Source organism: Mesoplodon densirostris, chromosome 1, assembly GCF_025265405.1.
Source record: "Mesoplodon densirostris isolate mMesDen1 chromosome 1, mMesDen1 primary haplotype, whole genome shotgun sequence".
NCBI lineage: Eukaryota > Metazoa > Chordata > Mammalia > Artiodactyla > Ziphiidae > Mesoplodon > Mesoplodon densirostris.
Window position 1 is genome coordinate 205,410,751 of NC_082661.1, and position 21,233 is coordinate 205,431,983.

Sequence of the window (21,233 nt, forward strand, 5' to 3'; positions counted from 1 at the left end):
TTGTAAATAAGTTCATTTGTATCGTTTTTTTAGATTCCACATATAAGTGATATCATATGATATTTCTCTTTCTCCGTGAGACTTACTTCACTTAGTATGATCATCTCTAGGTCCATCCATGTTGCTGCAAATGACATTATTTCATTCTTTTTATGGCTGAGTAATATTCCATTGTATATATGTACCACATCTTCTTTATCCATTCTTCTGTTGATGGACACTTAGGTTGCTTCTATATCTTGGTTATTGCAAGTAGTGCTGCTGTGAACACTGGGGTGCATGTATCTTTTTGAATTACAGTTTTGTCCAGATATATGCCCAGGAGTGGGATTGCTGGGTCATATGGTAATTCTATTTTTAGTTTTTTAAGGAACCTCCATACTGTTCTCCATAGTGGCTGCATCAATTTACATTCCCACCAACAGTGCAGGAGGGTTCCCTTTTCTCCACACCCTCTCCAGCATCTGCTGTTTGTAGACTTTGTGATGATGGCCATGCTTTCCGGAGTGAGGTGGTGACCTGCACTTTTGAAAGCTCACCCTAACTGCTGTGCTAAGAACAGGGAGTGGGGCGGAGCAGTTAGGAGCGATGGGGTGAGGCACGAGATAACAAAGGGTGGCATCACGATGACAGCAGTAGAGGTGGTGGGAAATATACAGACTGTGGGTGTGTCGTGAAAGTAGTCACTCGGATTTATGACAGAGTCTATCTGGGGTTGAGAGAAGAAGTCTAGAATGACTCTGAGATTTCTGACCCGGAAAACTGGAGGGGTGACCTTCTATGAACTGTGATGAAGGAGTCTAAGTGGGGGCAGGCTGGGAAGGAGCTCAGGTGTCCAGTCACAGACAGGACCACGTGGAGGTGCTCGTTAGACACGCAGGTGGAAATACCAGCTCAACAGCTGGCTATACGAATTTGGGGTTTGGGGGAGGGACCCGGGCCGAAGCTCTAAAATTAGGAAGTCAGCACATATAAAATGGTCAGCAAAGCCTGAGAACTGGCTGGATGAGAGCATCAAGTTAGTGCACGTAGAGAAGGGAAATGGAAAAGCATCCTCCAGTGCACCAACACGTAGAGGTAGGAGTGGTCAGAGGAGCCACAGAACAGACTGGGAACCCAAGGGTGGAGTCCTGCGAGCCAGACAGAGGAGGTCACCCAGGGGGCACAGTGACAAGTTCCCACACTGCCAGTGGAGCGGGAAGAGGGGCCTGAGAACGGGCCACTCCATCTGTCATAGCAATGTGGGTTGTCAAGGAGCCTGACCACACACAGTCTTAGATGGTAGGAGGGTGAACGCGAGACCAAGGTGCGTTCCAGAAAGCAGAGAATCAAGCCTCTAGGTGTTACTACCTCTCAGCCAGAAAAAGAATGAAATAATGCCATTTGCAGCAACATGGATGGACCTGGAGATGAGCACACTAAGTGAAGTCAGCCAGACAGAGAACGATAAATACCATGTGATATCACACTTATATGTGGAATCTAAAATAGGACACAAATGAACTTATCTACGAAACAGAAACAGACTCACAGACATAGAGAACAGACTTGTGGTTGCCAAAGGGGAAATGGGGGGAGGGATAAATTAGGAGTTTGGGATTAACATGCACACACTACTATATATGAAATAAATAATCAACAAGGACATACAGTATAGCACAGGGAACTATATTCAATATCCTGTAATAAACCATAATGGAAATGAAAATGAAAAATATATATATTACATGTATTCTATATGTATATAACTGAATCACTTCTCTGTACACCTGAAACTAACACAACATTGTAAATCAACTTCGATTTTTAAAAATGGGGAAAAAAAAGCTATTACTATCAATTTACAGGAAATATAGGAGAGACAGGAACATGCTGGACAAAGTCAAGAGGGTGCAGTAAGCCGAATCCAGACGTGGGGACTTCCACGGGGAAAATGAGCTTTGGATAAAAAAACAGAAAACATAAATGGCATGAAAAGAGGGGAGGGGGAGAAACTGTTAGAGACGAAAAACTGCCTCTAAATACGATATGTTGAGTGCCTGAGTTGAGCCAATCTATTATAAAAAAAAAAAAAAAAGATGTTTTTGAGACAAACTAGGAAATTTAAACCCTGATCATGTATTTATTGTAGATTTGTTGTATGATATTGGTATCGTGACTGGCATTTTTTAGAGTCATTATCTGTTAGAGATGTACAGTGGATGATTTACAGGTGAATGATATGACGTCTGGGATTTGGTTTAAGATACTCCAGATTTAGGGAAGGCAGGTGCATGAAATAAGACTGACAAAATGTTTAGTTTTTGAAACTGGGTAATGATATATGTTTTTCTACCTTTGTGTATGCTTGAAGTTTTTCAAAATAACATAGAAAGACGAAAGCTAAATTCAAGACATATAAAAAAGCAGCAGCAGAGTGCTGAAGGGATAGCCAGAAGGAAAGGGCACTTGAAAGGCTTTTTAGATTTTTTTCAAGGTGGGAGAAATGAAGGAACATTTGTATGCTATGGGGAAGGTGAAGCAGAGAGAGAAAATGCGATGGTACCGGAGAAAAGGGAGAATGGCTAGGGTAAAGTCTCTGCATAGAGAAGAAGTTTTGAGATTGGTGCAAACGTGGAAGAACGGACCGGTCACCCACAGTAACAGGAGGTGGGCATGGGTGCGAGAGGCTCGGGACATAGGAGACAGGCGCGCCTTGAAATCCTGGAGCTTTCAGTTCCCTCGGGGAAATAGAACGCAGGGTCACCAGCAGAGCGTGAGGCTGAGGATGCCCTGTGGGAGGTCTGGGCAAGGAGGATGGTTTGTCCCGGAGGCCGGGTGAGGGGGAGGGATGGTGTGATTACCAGGCAGCCTACTGGGAGTTCAGTGGCCAGAAATTAAAGTGAGCCTGATCAGCAAGAGTTTTTCTCTGGCCGGATACCATGGATGAGCGCAGGGGAGGGAGAGGTGGAGTTTCAACCAGGCTTGTGGTCCTGCCAGGGGAGTATTCAGATGGGAAAGAACCAAGGGCGTTGAGAGCTGTATTCTTTTTTTTTGTTTTTTTTGCGGTACGCGGGCTTCTCACTGCTGTGGCCTCTCCCGTTGCAGAGCACAGGCTCCGGACGCACAGGCCCAGCGGCCATGGCTCACGGGCCCAGCCGCTCCGCGGCATGTGGGATCTTCCCGGACCGGGGCACGAACCCGTGTCCCCTGCATCGGCAGGCGGACTCTCAACCATTGCGCCACCAGGGAAGCCCCGAGAGCTGTATTCTTTAGAGTCAAGCTAGGCTGCTGTAACAAAGCAATCCAACATTAACTCTGAGACTTAAAGCAGATTTTATGTCTATTTCAAGCCACAGGCCAAAGTGACCATTCCAGGTCACTGGGTCTCAGCTTCAGAGGATCCTTTAAGGGGCAGAGGGAGGGGCCTTCTCTCTCGTTTGTCTTGCGCGATAGGGCTTTGTTCCCATCTGAATCGTGGGTACTGGGAAGCAGGCACATCTTTACCTGTTATCAGGAGGGGAAAGAACGCATGAGGAGAAAGCACTGCCCTTGTTTTAAGGGCTGGGCCTGCAGGGGTCGCACATCACTTAGGCTCATATTCCGTTGGTAAAAGGTTAGTCCTACGGCCACATTTAAATCAAGGAAGCCCAGGAAATGTAGTGTATGTGGCCAGCTGTGTGCTCAGCTATAATTCTAGCATTTTGGAAGGAAGATGGATAGGGCAGGTAGATAATTAGAACTCTCTGCAAGGGAGTGAAATAGTAATTGACCAAGGAAAGTATGCCAGGTAAGGAGGAGAGAGGGGGTCCGGGGGGCTGAGGCGTGACCGGGAGGTGGTGGGTCGAGGGGCTTCAGACCTCAGCACAGGGACAGGGTATCAGGGACCAGAGGCTCCGGGGGTGGCGGTGGTGGTACCAGAGCATGCTGGCCATTGAGAGTATGAGGTCAAGCTTTAGGGTGTGGTCTCACGGTGCATGACTGACCCTGGCAAAAGCCTAGGAAGAAAGGAAGTCAAGGGGCTGAGGGCTGGAAAGCTGAAGCCTGAGCCAAACGGATATTGAAATGACTTCGAATCATGACAGGACTTTTCCTGGAGACAAAGACCGGGAGCTCTGCTAAAATCTCTGAGAAATAAGGGCAAAGGACAGTGAGGCACAGGAGGTGGTGTATCTGATGACGTGAGATTCAAAGCTGGGCATGGCGGGAGGGGAGGAGTTTGAAACTGGCCTCGAGGAGGAAGGAGACCCCAACTCCATGCCACGCAGCTTACGGGACCTCAGCTCGCCGACCAGGGGTTGAACCCAGGGCCACGGCAGTGAAAGTGCCGAATCCTCACCACTAGGCCCCCAGGGAACTCCCCAGACATCCTTCTTAAAAGAAAATTTTAAATGATCCTTAATGTTCAGTGAAGATAATGTTTCTGGAACCCTCACATGTGGAAAAACTTTAGCATTTTTCTCAAAGCCTTAGAAAATCAGAAGCAAATATTTATCTCCTCTGGATCTCTGAGTGAATCCACATTGGGAGAATCTGTCTAATATCCAGGTCATTTTGTCTCTTTAGTTAAAAAAAGTATATCAAACGGCTTGTCAAATCTGCCATGTGGTATAATCAAGCCACACTATCATCCAGTTTTAAGAAACTATAATTCTTTTGAATCCTTTCCAAGAATCTCTCCCAGATTATTCCTGTCGCGTTTCTAGTTTATGAATCAGGACTTTCATTCATTGATTTCTTCAACAAGTATTTCTTTCCTTAGCAACCGTTCCAGCACAGCTTTGTCCTAGGCACTTAGGAGGTTATAAGGCAGTCCATTTCCAATCCCACAAGGGTTTGCAATCTATTTGGGATGGCAAGAGGAAAAAAAGAAAAAGGAAGGAAGGAAGGAAGAATGCCTTTGAAGTGGGCAAAATATATGTATCTTAAATTCAGAAAAAAATATGCGAAACCCATGAAACAAAAACTATGAAACTTCATTGTGGGACATGAAACAAGGCTTGCAGAGGTGGAGAGACTTGCTGAGTTCCTGGATGGGAAGACTCAGTATTGGAACAATATCAAATATGCCCGAATTCATCTAAAATGCAGTGCACTTCAGTAAACATCCCAACCCGGATTTTTACAAAATTGACAAGTTGATCATAAAAATGATTGGGAAAGGTAAATGAGTCAAAATTTTTTTTTTATGAGAATGAGAGTAAGTGAGAGACTTGGCCTTTGACGGAAATCAAAATATCCTCTAAATCTATAATGACGAGAGTCTCATAATTGACTGGAAAGGAAAAAACAAATATGTAAAAGAGAATAGAAAGTCCATGAAAAACAGTTGGAAGTTAATGCTAACTTCTAACTGAGTTTTTCATATGTTGGACACCAGTCTAATTTTTAATGTTTAGAACACAGTGATTTTTTTAAAATTTGACTTGGAAAAAATTATAATGCTGTAACAAAATTCCCTCCATTCTCATCTACTTATTTATGTAAATACAGTTTCTCAGCGTTTACATCTATAATAACAAAGGAAAAGTATGAATTAATGTTGAACCTGTCTGATTCTTGTAATGAGTAATATTTATCCATAAGAGTAAATAAGGTGAATCTTAGCTTTATCTGTCACTGAGAAATGCATTTATAGCACAATTTTATTTTTTATGTTTAAGAATTATAAATTTTTGTTATATTAATAAATTTTGAACTAGAATGATACAATATTTTAATTTAGAGCTTCATTAACCCAGAAAATTAAATTTATATACATACTTTGTTACAGAGTATAATTGAATAATCAAAGATTTTGAAGTATACAAATTGTTTTACATTAAGATAAAATTATGTGGGAGAAGTGAAATAGAAATATTAGTTCAAGGATATCAAAGAATGATGCAAAATCTTTGCCTGTTAAACAAGAGGGGGACTTCCCTGGTGGCGCAGTGGTTGAGAGTCCACCTGCCAATGAAGGGGACACGGGTTCGTGCCCCAGTCCGGAAAGATCCCACATGCCACGGAGCGGCTGAGCCTGTAAGCCATGGCCACTGAGCCTGCGCGTCCGGAGCCTGTGCTCCACAATGGGAGAGGCCACAACAGTGAGAGGCCCGCGTACCACAAAAAAAAAAAAAAAAAACAAGAGGTATCATGCAGATTTCATTTGATATTTTATTGTACAGTATATTGATATAATTGCTTATGTGATTGTTTTTCTGTAATAGTTTGTCTTGTGAGAGTAGTTAAAAGGATAAGATTCTAGTGCCAGACTGATGGTTTCTAATGATTGCTTGGCTGTTCATTAGCTGTGCACAGCTACGTAACTGCATGTATCAGTTTTCTCATCTACAAAATGGGAGTGATAATACTACTTCCCTCATAGGGTTGTTGCCAGGGTTAAATGAACTAACAACAAGAACATGCTTAGGACAAGGTCTGGGACACAGTAAGTGTTATGGATGGGCTTGCTATTATTTTTAAGAAATAGTGTGCCACACCGAAGAATATCAGAGATGACTGATCTATTAATAAGAAACATTTGATATGCAAATTGGCATACAATCTGCTTAAATAACTAACAATTGCCATGCTATATGTTGTTATTCATTCAACAAATACTAACTTGGCTACTGGTTTGCGCTGGTCTATGTGATGTATCTTTTAAAAATATTTTATACTTTTTATAGTCACTAAAATAAAAAAGTAACTGTTCTAACTTCTTAATGTATAACAAGGTTTAAAGAAAACGTATGAATCCAAATTTAATTCCTTCCAGCAATTAATCTGAAATCATATTTTGCTGTCCAGTTTAATCCAAATCACAACTCATGAACTCCTCTCATGTTTTATAAAGACAAAAACAATTTTTAAAAGGTTGAAAGGTTAAATAAATTTGAGAAAGGCTGGCTTACACCATAAAGTTACTAAAATGTTGAATAAAAGTACAAGGTTGTCAAAATACCTGCATTAACTTTTCTAGCTGGACTCCAGCACTATTTATGTGGCATTATTATATAAAGATACCACTGAATGACAACATATGCACGTTTTTTTCAACTGAATAAAATTTAACTATAGGCTTGGTCAACATCACTGGTAGGTGCCAATGGATCCACATTAACTTTTTCAAGCCACTAGATTTCTTTTTTAATTGAAGTATAGTTGATTTACATTTGTGTTAGTGTATCAAGCCACTCGATTTATATTCAATGCACTGCAGTACTAATGCACTGCTATTCTCCTTGGTAATGTGCTAAGCAATGGACTGAAAATTCAGCCAGTGCTTTCCAGTCTATAACATTAATGAGTTTTACAAAGTATTTAACTCACTACAACAATAATTAGCTGTGCTTTTGACCTTAATTAATGAATGGAATCTCAATTATTCTTGGAAGGAAGTCAGACAGAGAACAACAATGCTTAAACTTTTTTGGGTTTGGGGGCATCAAAGAGAATCTTAAAAGTATGGTCTCTCTCCAAAAAACTGCACATTCTTGCAAGACTTTGTGCAGAATTTCAGGGGATCTGAGTGATGTTTCTCAAAGTATTGTCCACAAACCATCTGCATCCAAATTTCTTTCTTTTTTTAATTAATTAATTTATTTATTTTTGGCTGCGTTGGGTGTTCGTTGCTGTGCGCGGGCTTTCTCTAGTTGTGGCGAGCAGGGGCTGCTCTTCGTTGCGGTGTGCGGGCTTCTCACTGCGGTGGCCTCTCTTGTTGCAGAGCACGGACTCTAGGCATGCTAGAGAAAGCCCTTGCACAGAAACGAAGACCCAACACAGCAAAAATAAATAAACAAATTAATAAACTCCTACCCCCAACATCTTCTTTAAAAAAAAAAATAACAATTAGGTATCACCTCACACCGGTCAGAATGGCCATCATCAAAAAATCTACAAACAATAAATGTTGGAGAGGGTGTGGAGAAAAGAAAACCCTCTTGCACTGTTGGTGGGAATGTAAATTGATACAGCCTCTATGGAGAACAGTATGGAGGTTCCTTAAAAAACTAAAAATAGTACTACCATATGACCCAGCAATCCCACTACTGGGCATATACCCTGAGAAAACCATAATTCAAAAAGCTACATATACCACAATGTTCATTGCAGCTCTATTTACAATAGCCAGGACCTGGAAGCAACCTAAGTGTCCATCAACAGAGGAATGGATAAAGAAGATGTGGCACATATATACAATGGAATATTACTCAGCCATAAAAAGAAACAAAATTGAGTTACCTGTAGTGAGGTGTATGGACCTAGAGTCTGTCATACGGAGTGAGGTTAAGTCAGAAAGAGAAAAGCAAATACCGTACATTAACACATATATATGGAATCTGAAAAAAAAAAAAAAAGGTTCTGATGAACCTAGGGGCAGGACAGGAATAAAGATGCAGACGTAGAGAATGGACTTGAGGACATGGGGAGGGGGACGGGTAAGCTGGGACGAAGTGAGAGAGTGGCATGGACATATATACACTACCAAATGTGAAATAGATAGCTAGCGGGAAGCAGCCACATAGCACAGGGAGATCAGCTCCGTGCTTTGTGACCACCTAGAGGGGTGGGGTAGGGAGGGTGGGAGGGAGACGCAAGAGGGAGGGGATATGGGGATATATGTATAGCTGATTCACTTTGTTATACAGCAGAAACTAACACACCCTTGTAAAGCAATTATACTCCAATAAAGATGTTTTAAAAATAAAATAAATAAAATAAAAAGTCAAACAGTACTGAAAGGCTTTATAATAAAACCCAGCGGGGGCTACCCTGGTGGTGCAGTGGTTGAGAATCCGCCTGCCAATGCAGGGGACACGGGTTCGAGCTCTGGTCTGGGAGGATCCCACATGCCTCGGAGCAACTAAGCCCGTGAGCGACAACTACTGAGCCTGCACGTCTGGAGCCTGTGCTCCACATAGGGAGAGGCCGAGACAGTGAGAGGCCCGCACACCGCGATGAAGAGCGGCCCCCACTCGCTGCAACTAGAGAAATCCCTCGCGCAGAAACGAATACCCAGCACAGCCAAAAATAAATAAATTTTAAAAAACAAAACAAAAAAACAAACCAGCAGTCTCCTGCCCCACCCTTCCCCACAGCCAGTCCCAGCCCTACAGGTTACCACCTTCAACTTTTCTAGCTAGCTTCACTGATATCTTCCTCCATCTCTTTAAAAAGTTATATGCTTCTGTCACTCTTGATTTGCCAATTTAAGTCCTTGTCTCTTGACTTCCCGCCATTGTGAATAAATACTAGACTATCCCTCCCTTACCCCGACCCCACTTTTCTTCTTCCCTCCCCCAGCATAGTTACGTATAATCTTTGTTAAATCAATAGCTGACGTTACATTAGTGAGACTATATAAATATCGGTCACTCAGTGACCAAGAACCAACTAATGCATTGCAACCACACTTTTTCTTTTCCTGCATACGCTTTTTTTCTGAAGTTAATAATTGCCTCATTTTATCATTTGTTTGGTTTTCCAGCTACCTATCGTTAATTTTCCCCAATGCTCCAGCATCTCTGCCATATGCTTATTAAGAATATACTCCTTACACTCGAATACTTCTGTTCTGTTTTTCTTAGCTACCTCTGGAGCCCCTTCCCTTCTCCTGCCCGTGGCCTGTTGTTTTCTAGAGGTCCTGGGTCGCCCTTCCTGTCACCTAGCTGCTTTTTTTCCTAGTATCTTCTTGCCTGTATCTTCCCTTTTCTTGTTTTAATCCCCTATTTTGCTAATGTACATCTTCCAGCTGCCTGAAAAAGAATGGAGGTACAATGTTTGAAAACTTGTGTATCTAAAAGTGTGTGTATTCTACACTACTGATTTATCGGTTAGTATAGTCCAGGATACTAGGATGAAAACAGTCTTCCCTCTGAACGTTTAAGGTGGCGCTCTGTCGTCTGCCACCATCAAGAGCGGCTAGAAACAGCTCTGATGCTGTTCTGAGTCCTGCTCCTTTTTTTTTTTTTTTTTTGCGGTACACGGGCCTCTCACTGTTGTGGCCTCTCCTGTTGCGGAGCACAGGCTCCGGACGCGCAGGCTCAGCGGCCATGGCTCACGGGCCCAGCCGCTCCGCGACATGTGGGATCTTCCCGGACAGGGGCACGAACCCGCGTCCCCTGCATCAGCAGGCAGACTCTCAACCACTGCGCCACCAGGGAAGCCCCCTGCTCCATTTTTTGATTAGCTTTTCTCTCTGAAGGGTTTTACAATTTTTTTTCCCTTATCCAAGATGTTCTGAAATTTAATGATGAAATGCCTTGAAGTTCAAGGACATGTCTCATTCTGGGCAGGCCCTATCCATATGGGGACACCTCCCCTTCAGCTATGGGAAATTTTCTTTTATTCTTTCTTTGGTGATTTGCTCCCCACTGTTTTCTCTGATCTCCTTTCTGAAGCTCCTATTAGTAAGTCTCTGGACGGATTCACCAACATTCTCATCTTTCCTCTTCAATTTTTCCATCTTTCCCAACTTTATCCTTCCGTTCTTTTCACTGAATATTTTATTTACATCATATATTTAATTTTCAAGAGCGCTTTCTTGTTGGGTGTTCTTCCTTCATCGCTTCCTGTTTTTGTGTTACAGCATATCTTACTTTGTCCCTTTGATGCTATTAATCAATTACAGCTTTGAAGTGCCGTTCTCCTTGCATTGTCTGTTTGCTCCAGATCCCTTTCACTTCTGTGTGTATTTTCCTTATCATGTTGCAGGTGTTCATCACATGGTTACCGATTCCTCGACTGCCCTTCATACTGAAGAGTGAGACTCTAAACATTGTAGAAGAAATTCTCCGTGTGGAGTACTGATTTGTGAAATCCACAAGCAGGTGCTCTAGTAGAGAACTGGCCTCCCACTGGGCTCCTGCCACGGCAGGTGTCTGGAGAGCTTTTGTCTGCCGCCATCCTCTCTCTCTGGCCAGGCACTCACCTGATGCCCCTCTTTGGCCCACGGATGGATAGACAGTGCCTGGTAGTGCAGGGTGAGGACAGGAGGGCCCTGGGCCTAGAAGGGCCCTAACTAGTTCACGTGTAGACCTTCACATGTCCTTCAGGGACCCTCACCTCCCAAGTGGGGAGGCTTCAGAGTCTCGGCGGGGCTGGCCCGCGTCTTCATTCTTGGGTTTGAACTCCTCCTCTCTGATCAACTAGTTACTCCTGCTTCATCCACTTTCCACCTGCAAACACTTGTCCTTGGCCAAACGTTTGTGGAAATCTTTCCTGCCCTTTGTCCTTGTTCCTTGCAGGCCGACACTTTCTTATTCCTCTGCTGTCGTTTTAGTGGGCTTTGAGGAAGTGGAGGTGGGGCAGAATGCGGGTGGGCAAGTCCCAGTTTGAAGCAGAATTCCGAAGTAATTTTTGTGCAACAAACAGGGAAGGGTCAGTGGCTAGGGCACAGGTAGCATTGGCACACGAGATGACTACTGGCTAAATATGAGAACTGGATGAATTCACGTAGAATTCACGATTGAAGAGCCATGGAGTATGATGTCTGTTGAACTACTGACTTAAGCGGTCATCAGACCCCCAAAATAAAATCCCTGTCAAATGAACAAGTGAACAAAAAAGAAAAAAAAAGACAGAAAAAGGAAGGAAGGAAGGTCACACACGTTATGTGTAGCTATTTCTACTTACCCAGCTTGCAGATGGACACATGACCATATCCATCTTTGTACCTCCCTGCATCCTCTAAATGTTACGCATTGTGTTTGAGTATGAATGAGTGTGTGGGAGAGGGTTTATGTATCGCTCCCAAGACCTCACCTCTGGAGGTGAAATAAAGTCCACAGAATCTGAAATATGTGCATGAATTTAAGTGCCTGGACCAAAGTTACACACCTTAGAGGCATTAATAAATAGGTAAACATTACCTGAAAAGAAACTATTTTTTTTAAAGTTTGGAAGAAGGAAGTGTCTTGTGGGCAGTTTTTTAAACTGAGAAGTAACAGTATCAGATCAACATTTTTACATTTAATTTGTTCAGAAAACCCCACCTCCCCGCTACCGATTACCTCACAGAATCCATGTATGGAGCTGGAGATGCAAAAATCCATAATCCTCGGTCCTGTCAATAGTTGTATTCATGGCCAGTTAGGGTAATGCTCCTTCCAATGTAGGAAAATATGCAATAAAAAATGGAGTTTGCTATGTTTAACTTCTTTTTAAAATTTATTTAAAAATTATTTTTCACACAACTATGTATAAAATAGACAACTAACGAGAACCTAGCCTGTGTATAGCACAGGGAACTCTACTCAGTGCTCTGTGGTGACCTAAATGGGAAGGAAATCCAAAAAAGAGAGGATATATGTGTATGTATGGCTGATTCACTTTGCTGTACAGCAGAAACTAACACAACATTGTAAAGCAACTATACTCCAATAAAAATTAATTAAAAATTATTTTCACCATTCCTTTATTCTTGCCTCTTATAAATGATTTGCAAAATGACATCAAAATCTGAAAACAATAGAGGAGGTCCATTCGTGATGACTGTTCCCCTGGTACACTGAAAGTTAAGCAGGTAGGGCTTATTTGCCTCAAATAACAAGCAATTGAGGACAGAAAACAGGACCCTCTCTTATACACTGCTTCTGGCTTCAGATACTAGCAAATTATCTCACTGAATGGGGAAGGTCAGCCGGGGTACAGGGACTGTGGCTCAATAACGTATTGAGGGACACACCTCCCTGCTCTGGCTGGTTTCATGCTCAGGCTGCAGCAAAAGAGCTATCGCGTTACATGTAGACATACAACCTCCAAAGGAAGGGAAAACCCTACCTCCCTCCTTATAGCTCTCTATGAAGAGTGCAGAAACTTCCAGAACGCCTCCTTCCCCTCCGGCTCCTTTCCCTCTTACCTCCTGTTCCCCATTAGCTCATTCCTGAGCTACCACCTTGCAAAAGCAATGGGATTTCCCGTAGATCTTTCAGACTCAGGCTGGGGATAGTGTCGGTCTGCCCTGAGGCGCACAGGCCTGGGGGAGGAACGGACACCTGAACAAAACTGGGCTTCTGTTGGGAAGAAGGGGGTTACAGGTATCGGGTAGGCTACAGGCTCCACGACATTCTAATTGTGGAAGCAAAACACCTAAAGCAATTTACAGAACTCACACTCAGATTGGAGGGAACGCTCACCGGGACTCAGAATGGAATAGGACCAGGAAGTCAGCCTTCCCCATCTGAGACCTATTCTGCATCTCCAGACCCTCAGGATATTGTCTGAGTTCCTCCTCCTCTCCATGGCTGCCTGCAGGAGCAGCCGGTGGATTATTTTCCAAGACGGAGGGTGAGGTGGATGAGACTATGGAAGGACCAGTGCTGGAGCCTGGGACGACGCTAAACCTCAGGGGTGAAGCAGTGACCAACGGATGCCAGGGGACACAAGGGGTTTCTGAAGAGACCCGGAACAGCCAGGAGGAGAAACAATGAAGCTGGGGTGCAAGGGCTGTCTGGAGCTGTCTCCCAGAACTCGGTGGGTTAGGATTTTTGTAACACTTAAAACCCAAAGCAAGGGTTTCCCTGGTGGCGCAGTGGTTGAGAGTCTGCCTGCTGATGCAGGGGACACGGGTTCGTGCCCCGGTCCGGGAAGATCCCACATGCCGCGGAGCGGCATGGCCCGTGAGCCATGGCCGCTGAGCCTGCGCGTCCGGAGCCTGTGCTCTGCAACGGGAGAGGCCACAACAGTGAGAGGCCCACGTATCGCAAAAAAAAAAAAAAAAAAAAAAAAAAAAAATCCAAAGCAAGAAAGGTGTGGCCAGAACCAGGATGAAGAACAACGTGGAGTTGAGAGGAAGCAAAGTGGGAGAAGGGCACCATTTCAGTTCCTTTTTTCTCCCTTAACTGAAGTGTTGTCTTTAGTTGTAAATGCACACTTTTCCTTTAGAGTTGCCCAGTCAGGTCCAAAACTGAGAAAGATGGCGGGTCAGGCTGAGTTTTTAATTGTCCCTTGTGGATGATCCCACAGCCTTGGACAGGGGTGGGACAGAAACAGCCCTTGGAGGTGAGGAACAAAGGACACCACACCAAATTCCTCTTTGGTACGCTGTTGCAAAAGCTGCTAGGCACACCACGAGTACGCAGATTTTAGTTTTAAGAATAAAAGACATTTTCTGACCAAGGATGGGGTTAAGGAACGGTGGTGTGTGGCCGGCCATAATATGACTCGGGACCTTGTCTTAATAAAATCATAACAGATGAGGCCAATACCTGAAATACAGGATACTGACTAATACTGGCAGTCCTGTGAGGTAGATGCTTTCAATAAACAGAGAGAAACAGCCGAGCTGCAAATCAGGGTTCTGTGCACACTCCATCATGGGAAAGGATGAACTAGTGTGAACATTTAATTCACCATTTCAATGGTAAAAATCTGAAGAAAAAAAAATGACTGCGTTTCAATTTCTACCACCTTTCCCATACTTTTGTGAAATTTCAGCACATCTTCACTCACAGCTAGTTTCCCACCAAGGCCAGAAACCTACGCAATAAAAAATGATAATGCAAATTAAATTGGGCCCAGAAGAGATATGTTGGGTTATATTTCTATTCATGGAAATACATTTGCCTTTTTGAGTCTCCAGGAGTCCTCCTTCCAACAAGTCTAAGAGAATCCAGGTGAAGCGCTCAGTGACCGCGGCTCATGCAGGACATGGTGTGGGTCGGGATCTCACCACCGTGGAAAAGCTGGGCAGCCAGCGCTGGAAGGCTGGTCCCTCACACCGCCGCCGGGAGTTCTCACAGACCCAGGGAGGGGCTGGCAGGTGAGTGAACTCAGGTACCACGGTAAGTCCTCCCTTCCCCACACCAAACAGCGTCTGCCTGGTATCAGGTTAGGATGTGCTGTTACATGTGTATTAGGAAAGCAGTCCCTTGTTCTAAAATAGCTTAGGTTTCTAAATCTACGTAATTTACTCCACGTGCAACTTTTTACGTAATTATGGGATGGTGGCCCAAGATGCCAAACAGCAAGTTACTCGACCAAATATTAAAAAAACACAAAACCTCACAAAACCCGGAGAACTCTCACGTGGATCCGGCACAAGTGCCAGTACCTGGGGTGTCGCGAGATTCCGTCCAATTAGCTCCTGAGCTGCGACCTCGTGCAGAAATCCCGCTCCCCCAGCGCACGCCTCCCGCGAACGAGCCCGCGCACCTGCACGGGCGAAGGCCCAGGTTCAGCGGCTTTGTCTCAATGCGACTAAGACCCGCCCTGCAGCTCTCCGGGGCTCCGAGGGACGCAGCGCCCCGGGAACCCCCGCCGCCTTCGGAGCTGCGCCCCCCCTCCCACGGGTCCCGGCCCCAGTCCCAGCGCCCCCCCAGCCCTGCCCCACGGGACCCCGGCCACAGTCCCGGCGCCCCCCCGCCCAGTCCCCCACGGGACCCCGCCCATCGACCCCTACCCCCCCAACGGGACCCAGCCCAGCGTCCCCCGCCCCGCCCACGGGACCCCGGCCCCAGTTCCAGCACCACCCCCCCCCCACCCCGCCCCCCCAAGGGACCCCGCCCCGCGTCCCAGCGCCCTCCGGCGCCCTCCAGCCCCAACACCACCGGGCCCCGCCCCCCGTCCCACCATCACCACCACCTCCACCCCCAACTCCGGCCCCCAGCCCTACCCACCGGGTCCCCGCCCCCTGCCCACCAGGGCCCCGCCCAGCTGGCCCCGCCCCGCGCCCTCGGGGCCCCTGCTTTAAGCACCGCCCCCTCCGCCCCCGCCCCCTTTAAGCGCCCAGCCCCCGTCTCCCCAGGCCCCCTTTAAGCGCCTCGCCCCGCCCCCTGTCCCCCGCCTCCTGCCCCCCGCGGCCCCCGCCCCCCGGATGCGGGGCCGGGCGGGGTCCCGGGGCCAATGGCGGCCGCGCTCCTCCCGCGCCGGCGGCGGCTCCTCCCGCGGGGAGAACTGTCAGCGCGCGGCGGCGGCGGCGGGCCAGCCCCGTCATATGACCGGCCGGCGGCCCCGACGCCGAGCACAGCTGCCCGCGCCGCGATGGCCCCGCCGCCGCCCCCGGCCGCGCGCTGAGCCGGGCCGAGGCCGCGGAGCGGCAGCCGCAGCCGAGCCGCAGCGCCATGGCCCCGACCCTGCTGCAGAGGCTCTTCAACAGGAAGGGCGGCGGCGGCTCCGCGGCGGCGGCGGCGGCGGCGGCGGCGGCCCCGGGCCGGGCGCCCCGGGAGGGACCGGCCTTCAGGTGAGGGGCCGCGGGACGGAGGGGCTCGGAGCGGGAAGGTACGAGGGGAGGGGCGCGCCTGGCACGCCGCCGCCGCCGACCCGGCACCGTGGGCCCCAGTCAGGCGCCGCGCGGCGCCCCCCCAAACCGCTTGGAGGTGCCGGGGCTCCGGGGGTGCCCGCCGCGGGCCCGGGGGTCGCGAGTCGCGGGGGACTTGGGGCGCCGCTGCAGCCTATTGTGTGGGAGACGCCGCGGCGCGAGCGCGGCACCGCCTCCTCCCTTGCCGTGGGACCGGCTCTCGGACGCGTGCCTGGCAGCGAGTCGCTTCCCCGCCTCGGGGCGCCGGCTGCGCGGGGAGTGTGCGGGGCCCGAGGTGCCCGCGCAGCGAAGCTGGTGCGTGTGCGCACGGACTGACCCCCGGTACGCGCCTCCGGAAACGTGCCGCGCGCGCGGGCGGCGCGCTGGCATCCTGGGTGCCTTTGGTTGCTTTCTCCCGGTTGCTAGCCCGGCAGCCTTGGGCGCCGGGTGTGATCCGATCCCCCTTTCACGGCCGAGGGAACGTGAAGTCGCAGAGAGCGCGACCCGCAGATGGGGGCGACAGACCCTGCATTTGACCTGCGCGCTTTGAGCACACAGTCCAGCCTGAACGCTCTAGGCCCGTCCGCCCTCCCCGGCTAACTTTAACACGGGGCCTTAAAACGGCCTGTATTGCCTTTCAGCACGCTTGTGTTGAGAAGTTCATTTACTTCCCTGTAACAGTGTTTTCCCAGCAGGTGTTTTACTGAGCATCTACTTCAAACTCGGACACTCTGCTGGGTGCTTTTTGGCTAAAATGTCTTGCAGAAGCAGTTTATAATTGAAGTGTAGACCCAGGGTACTTAACCTTTCAAAAGTTTCAAGCGAAACTTTGACTGCATTTTGGGCCAAGTTTTGTGTTCTAGATTTTGCTCCGCTTAAATCCCATTCGCTGAAAGCACCCAAAGCCCGTCACGGCAGTTACGTGAACGTTACCAGTCTTTTGTGACCGTAGGGTGTGTGTGGGTGTGTGTTGTTATTTGGAAGGTAGGTTGTGAAGACTTGACACACCTTCGTTAAATTCCCGTGTGTTCTGCAGGTGAACTGTATCGTTACAATTCAAGCAGGGAATTCTACTCCTTTCACTGCTTTGGGTACTAGTGATGCTGTGTTGCTTCTCAGAACTCGGTAGAATTACTTCTGGCCCAGGGTGTGTAATTTCTCCTCTTCCCTCCCGGTAACCCAGACTCAGTGGAGGGAACAAAGCCTGGAAAGGACAGGGCATGTGTTCCAGGTGGCTTTACTTGGGCAGCCCTTGTCAAGGACACAAGAGCCCTCTGAATGAATGCACTGTCGTGGTTTCCTGTGCTCTACTGCTCACTTGCCCACCACCGTTTCCTCCATCTACAACTGTAAGGGAGTGTCCTTTGAACAAAAAAACTGTGGCTATATTTAGGGCCTGGCCATATTAGGGAAACTGATTCTAACTTTGTGGGAACATTCTCAGTGTAGTGTTCAGACTTCCTGTTGGTGTCTAGGGAAGAACGCAAAATTGGGCCAGGGAATGGTTTTGGAGGTTTGTTTTTGTTGACCTCATTAGGATTTCCTGCAAGTTTGGGAGGTAAATGCCTAGGAGAAAATTGGAGGTCTCAGGGCCCTTCAGCAGTGTCCCTGCTAAGGGCTCCCCTTGGAAAAAGAAATGCAGTAAAGACTCAGGAAGATGAGGGCCAAATCAACCATGACACACCACGTCGACCAAGGGCACCCGGGCGGGTCTTTCCTCCTGCTCTCCTCACCTGGCTGAACTCTCAGATGCTGTGCAGCCTGCCTGGGAGAGCCTCCTGGAAAATTTCCCTCTCTCGCCCTACAGAATGATGCCCTCGCACTTCATTTCTATCCAGATTTAACCAGATAGGAGCTGGCACGTGCTTTTGGGGGAAGGGGGTACCTCAGACAGGCAGTGAGCTGCCCTTGGGGGCCCACTTTGTAGTTGAATAGATTTTCAGAAGTTAAGGTGCAACCCTTAGGTTGAACCTCTAGCACGCCTAACGCGAATTTGTATTCTTTTAAATTGTGTCTGTGAAATTTGTCTTCTTTTTCCCCCCTTTGGCCATGCCACACGGCACGTGAGATCTTAGTTCCCTGACCAGGGATGGAACCTGTGGAAGTGCGGCGTCTTAACCACTAGACCGCCTGGGAAGTCCCTGATTTTGTATTCTTTAGTGCCTTTAAATACAGGCAGTACCTTGTAGATCTCGAGAATGAAAGGAAGATTCAGGCTGGCTTTTGGGCGGTTTGGTAGCATAGATCGCCATACATTTTTGGGAAAAGCCTAAGTTAAAATAAGATCCAGTTTGTATATACATCTTTTTGTTTTAGAGCTCTTCTCTCTCTTTCCTCTCAGTGATGGACTTCCACTAGTCATCTTAAGCCCTTCCCCCCTTCTCTGCAGTCGTGCCCTGGACGGTGCACTGCTCACCCTGTGCCCGGCCCTGTCACCTCCCCAACTTCCCCACTGTCCTCGTGTCCCTCCAGTTCGCACTCACTGGACTTGATTAGAGAGGAACTTTGAGGCCTGGTGTAAGTAGTTTACCTCACAGGTCATTTTCAGATCTTCGTGCTTCCCAGCGTTCCACCTGCAAAGAGTCATCACAGTTGGGATTCCTTCTTAAGTGTATTTTTTCAGGATCTCGACAAGAAGCCCTTTTCAGAGCTTTGAGGAAAGAGCTTTATAGGAAAACAGAAAGAGAATCAGAAGAGATTGAATTTACAAGTTTGGGAGAAGGAGATGGGACACTCTGTGATTATGGTATTTGTGAAGTGTAAGCTCTAAAGTTATAAAGTTGCATCGTGGTCTTGAAATTTGAGAGAATTCTCTATTTGCTGGTCTTTACAGTGCTTTCACTTTTAACTAATTGATATACACATACACACACACATATATGTGTGTGTGTGATACAACTCTTTTTTCCAGAAGGATAAACGAGAACAAAATGAGGTTATTTGTCTGACGGCTCAAACAAGTAGAATTGGGTTCTTGGTTCCCTTGCATCTCAGGGCAGCATGTTCATTTAGGAAGTTTTAAAAGCCAAGGTGTGCCCACTGACTTTTTTTTTTTTTGCGGTACGCGGGCTTCTCACTGCCGTGGCCTCTCCCGTTGCAGAACACAGGCTCCGGACGCGCAGGCTCAGCGGCCATGGCTCAAGGGCCCAGCCACTCCGCAGCATGTGGGATCTTCCTGGACCGGGGCATGAACCCGTGTCCCCTGCATCAGCAGGCGGACTCTCAACCACTGCGCCACCAGGGAAGCCCCCCCACTGACTTCTTGAACTGCATGTCTGGTTCAAGTTTGAAGTTTTATCTTAAGGTGTTTTTTTTAATGTCTCTGGTAAATTAGTGGACCAGTTTCCACCTCAAATGTGTATGCAAGAGGGAGGCGGAAGAGGTCACTGGTTAGGCAGTGTCTTATTTGGGACCAGTTAAATGAAGCGAGTAAGCCTGCGTGTCGCTTGGGACGTGAGGGGTGAAGGAGAGCATCTCAGCCGCTTGGTAGGTGGCTGTGTAAATGCTGGGAAGGAGAGACCCCACCCCTGCGCCTCTCCAGTCCTGAATATCTGAGGCCACATGGCCTAGTTAGTGCTAATCCACATGGTTCTGTTAGAACAACGTTAAGTCACCCGTTCCAGGGCTAGTATTATATAAGTATGATTTAATCCACTTACCATTGTTATCCAGTAGCATCTGATGCTCATCTCCTGGGCTTTGCGCTCCGCCCGTACAGACCAAGGTAGGACAGTCTGAGGACAGCAGGTCCTACGCCGAGATGCACAGACAGCAAAGAACACACTGGAAACTATAACAGGAAGGTTGTTCTCACCCCTGCTGTGACCGAGGATTGCTCTTCCCTCCAAGAGGCACCTCCGCTGCCAGCTCCCACGACGCTAGCATTTCTAATGTGGTTGTCCTGGGGTCAGGGGGGGATTCTGGAAGAAACACACATTAGCCCCACTACGCTCACGTTTTTACTGACTGTAACATAAGACACGTGACACAGAAATCACAGGTTTCATTTCTTTTTTTGGCGTTGCTGTGGGGATATGTGGTGAGAGCCTCTTTATTTAGTTGCAATACACGTGATAACCCAAAAGGTGGTCTGAATTGAATCTGGATTCGTGCCTGAGTTTTCCTTCCCCAGACAGTGAGAACATGAGGAAAGGGATCATGGCTTACTATCTTCTTCTTTTAACTTAATTTTTATCGTATACGGGACTGCGGTTGATTTACAACGTTGTGTTAGTTTCAGGTGTGCAGCACAGTGACTCAGTTATCCATCTGTACACACATCTTTTTCATATTCTTTTCCATTATACGTCATTACAAGATACGGAATATAGTTCCCTGTGCTGTGCAGAAGGCCCCTGTTGCTTTCTTTTTACTACTTGCTAAGTCTTCCTGGAGGCTTCCTTGCACGCTGCTCTGGATCCGTGAGCACACCCCCACAATCACATCTCCTGGTCCTGACCCGTGCCCTGGGTCCCGGGGGGTATTAGGGGTTTGGGGCCAGTCCGGCTCACGTCGTGGGTTCTTTTCATCGCGGAGGCCGTCGATTTTGTCCTGTCTCGTGCACCATGTTGACATGGGACCCACATGTCTCTCCATTTCTCTGGGCCTCAGTTTTGGCATTTGTAACACCCCTGTCCTGTGTAATAAGGTTGTGGTGAGGAGGTAATACATTTGAAAATCTTGGGAAAAGAATAAAATGCAGTACAGAACGATTTTAAGTATTACGGAGAGCCTCTTAAGTCATGGAATTCAGTATCATTCATATTGAGGCTTTATGGAAATTGAACTGTTTTCTCTTTCTATAGATGGGAGACTTGAGACAGAACAGAGGCCACGTGATTTTACTTTTTTTTTTTTTTTCACCTGGATGGTGTCCGTGATGAAACAGACTTGAGTCTCAAGAGAAGCGTTAAGACCAGTCACTGAGACCCGGGTGGAGGGGCCTGGACGGTCAGGAATGGTTTTAGGAGTACGGTGTATTTTTCAGAATTATTTGCAAGTTTTTCTTACCAAGAATAAAATCTTATTTAAG

At 47.3% G+C, this 21,233-nt stretch overlaps 1 protein-coding gene across 2 annotated transcripts in view; it reads left to right on the forward strand.

Annotated features, from left to right (window-relative positions):
* The first annotated feature begins 15,817 nt into the window (after positions 1–15,817).
* Positions 15,818–21,233, forward strand: part of FNIP2 (folliculin interacting protein 2) — a 119,737-nt gene continuing 114,321 nt past the window's right edge. The window contains exon 1 of one of the 2 annotated variants that reach the window (XM_060114658.1): positions 15,818–16,144. In XM_060114658.1, the coding sequence (XP_059970641.1) occupies positions 16,026–16,144 (119 nt within the window). In that variant the 5' untranslated portion in view covers positions 15,818–16,025. The remainder of the gene's footprint in view (positions 16,145–21,233) is intronic. The other variant, XM_060114640.1, reaches the window with a different exon arrangement.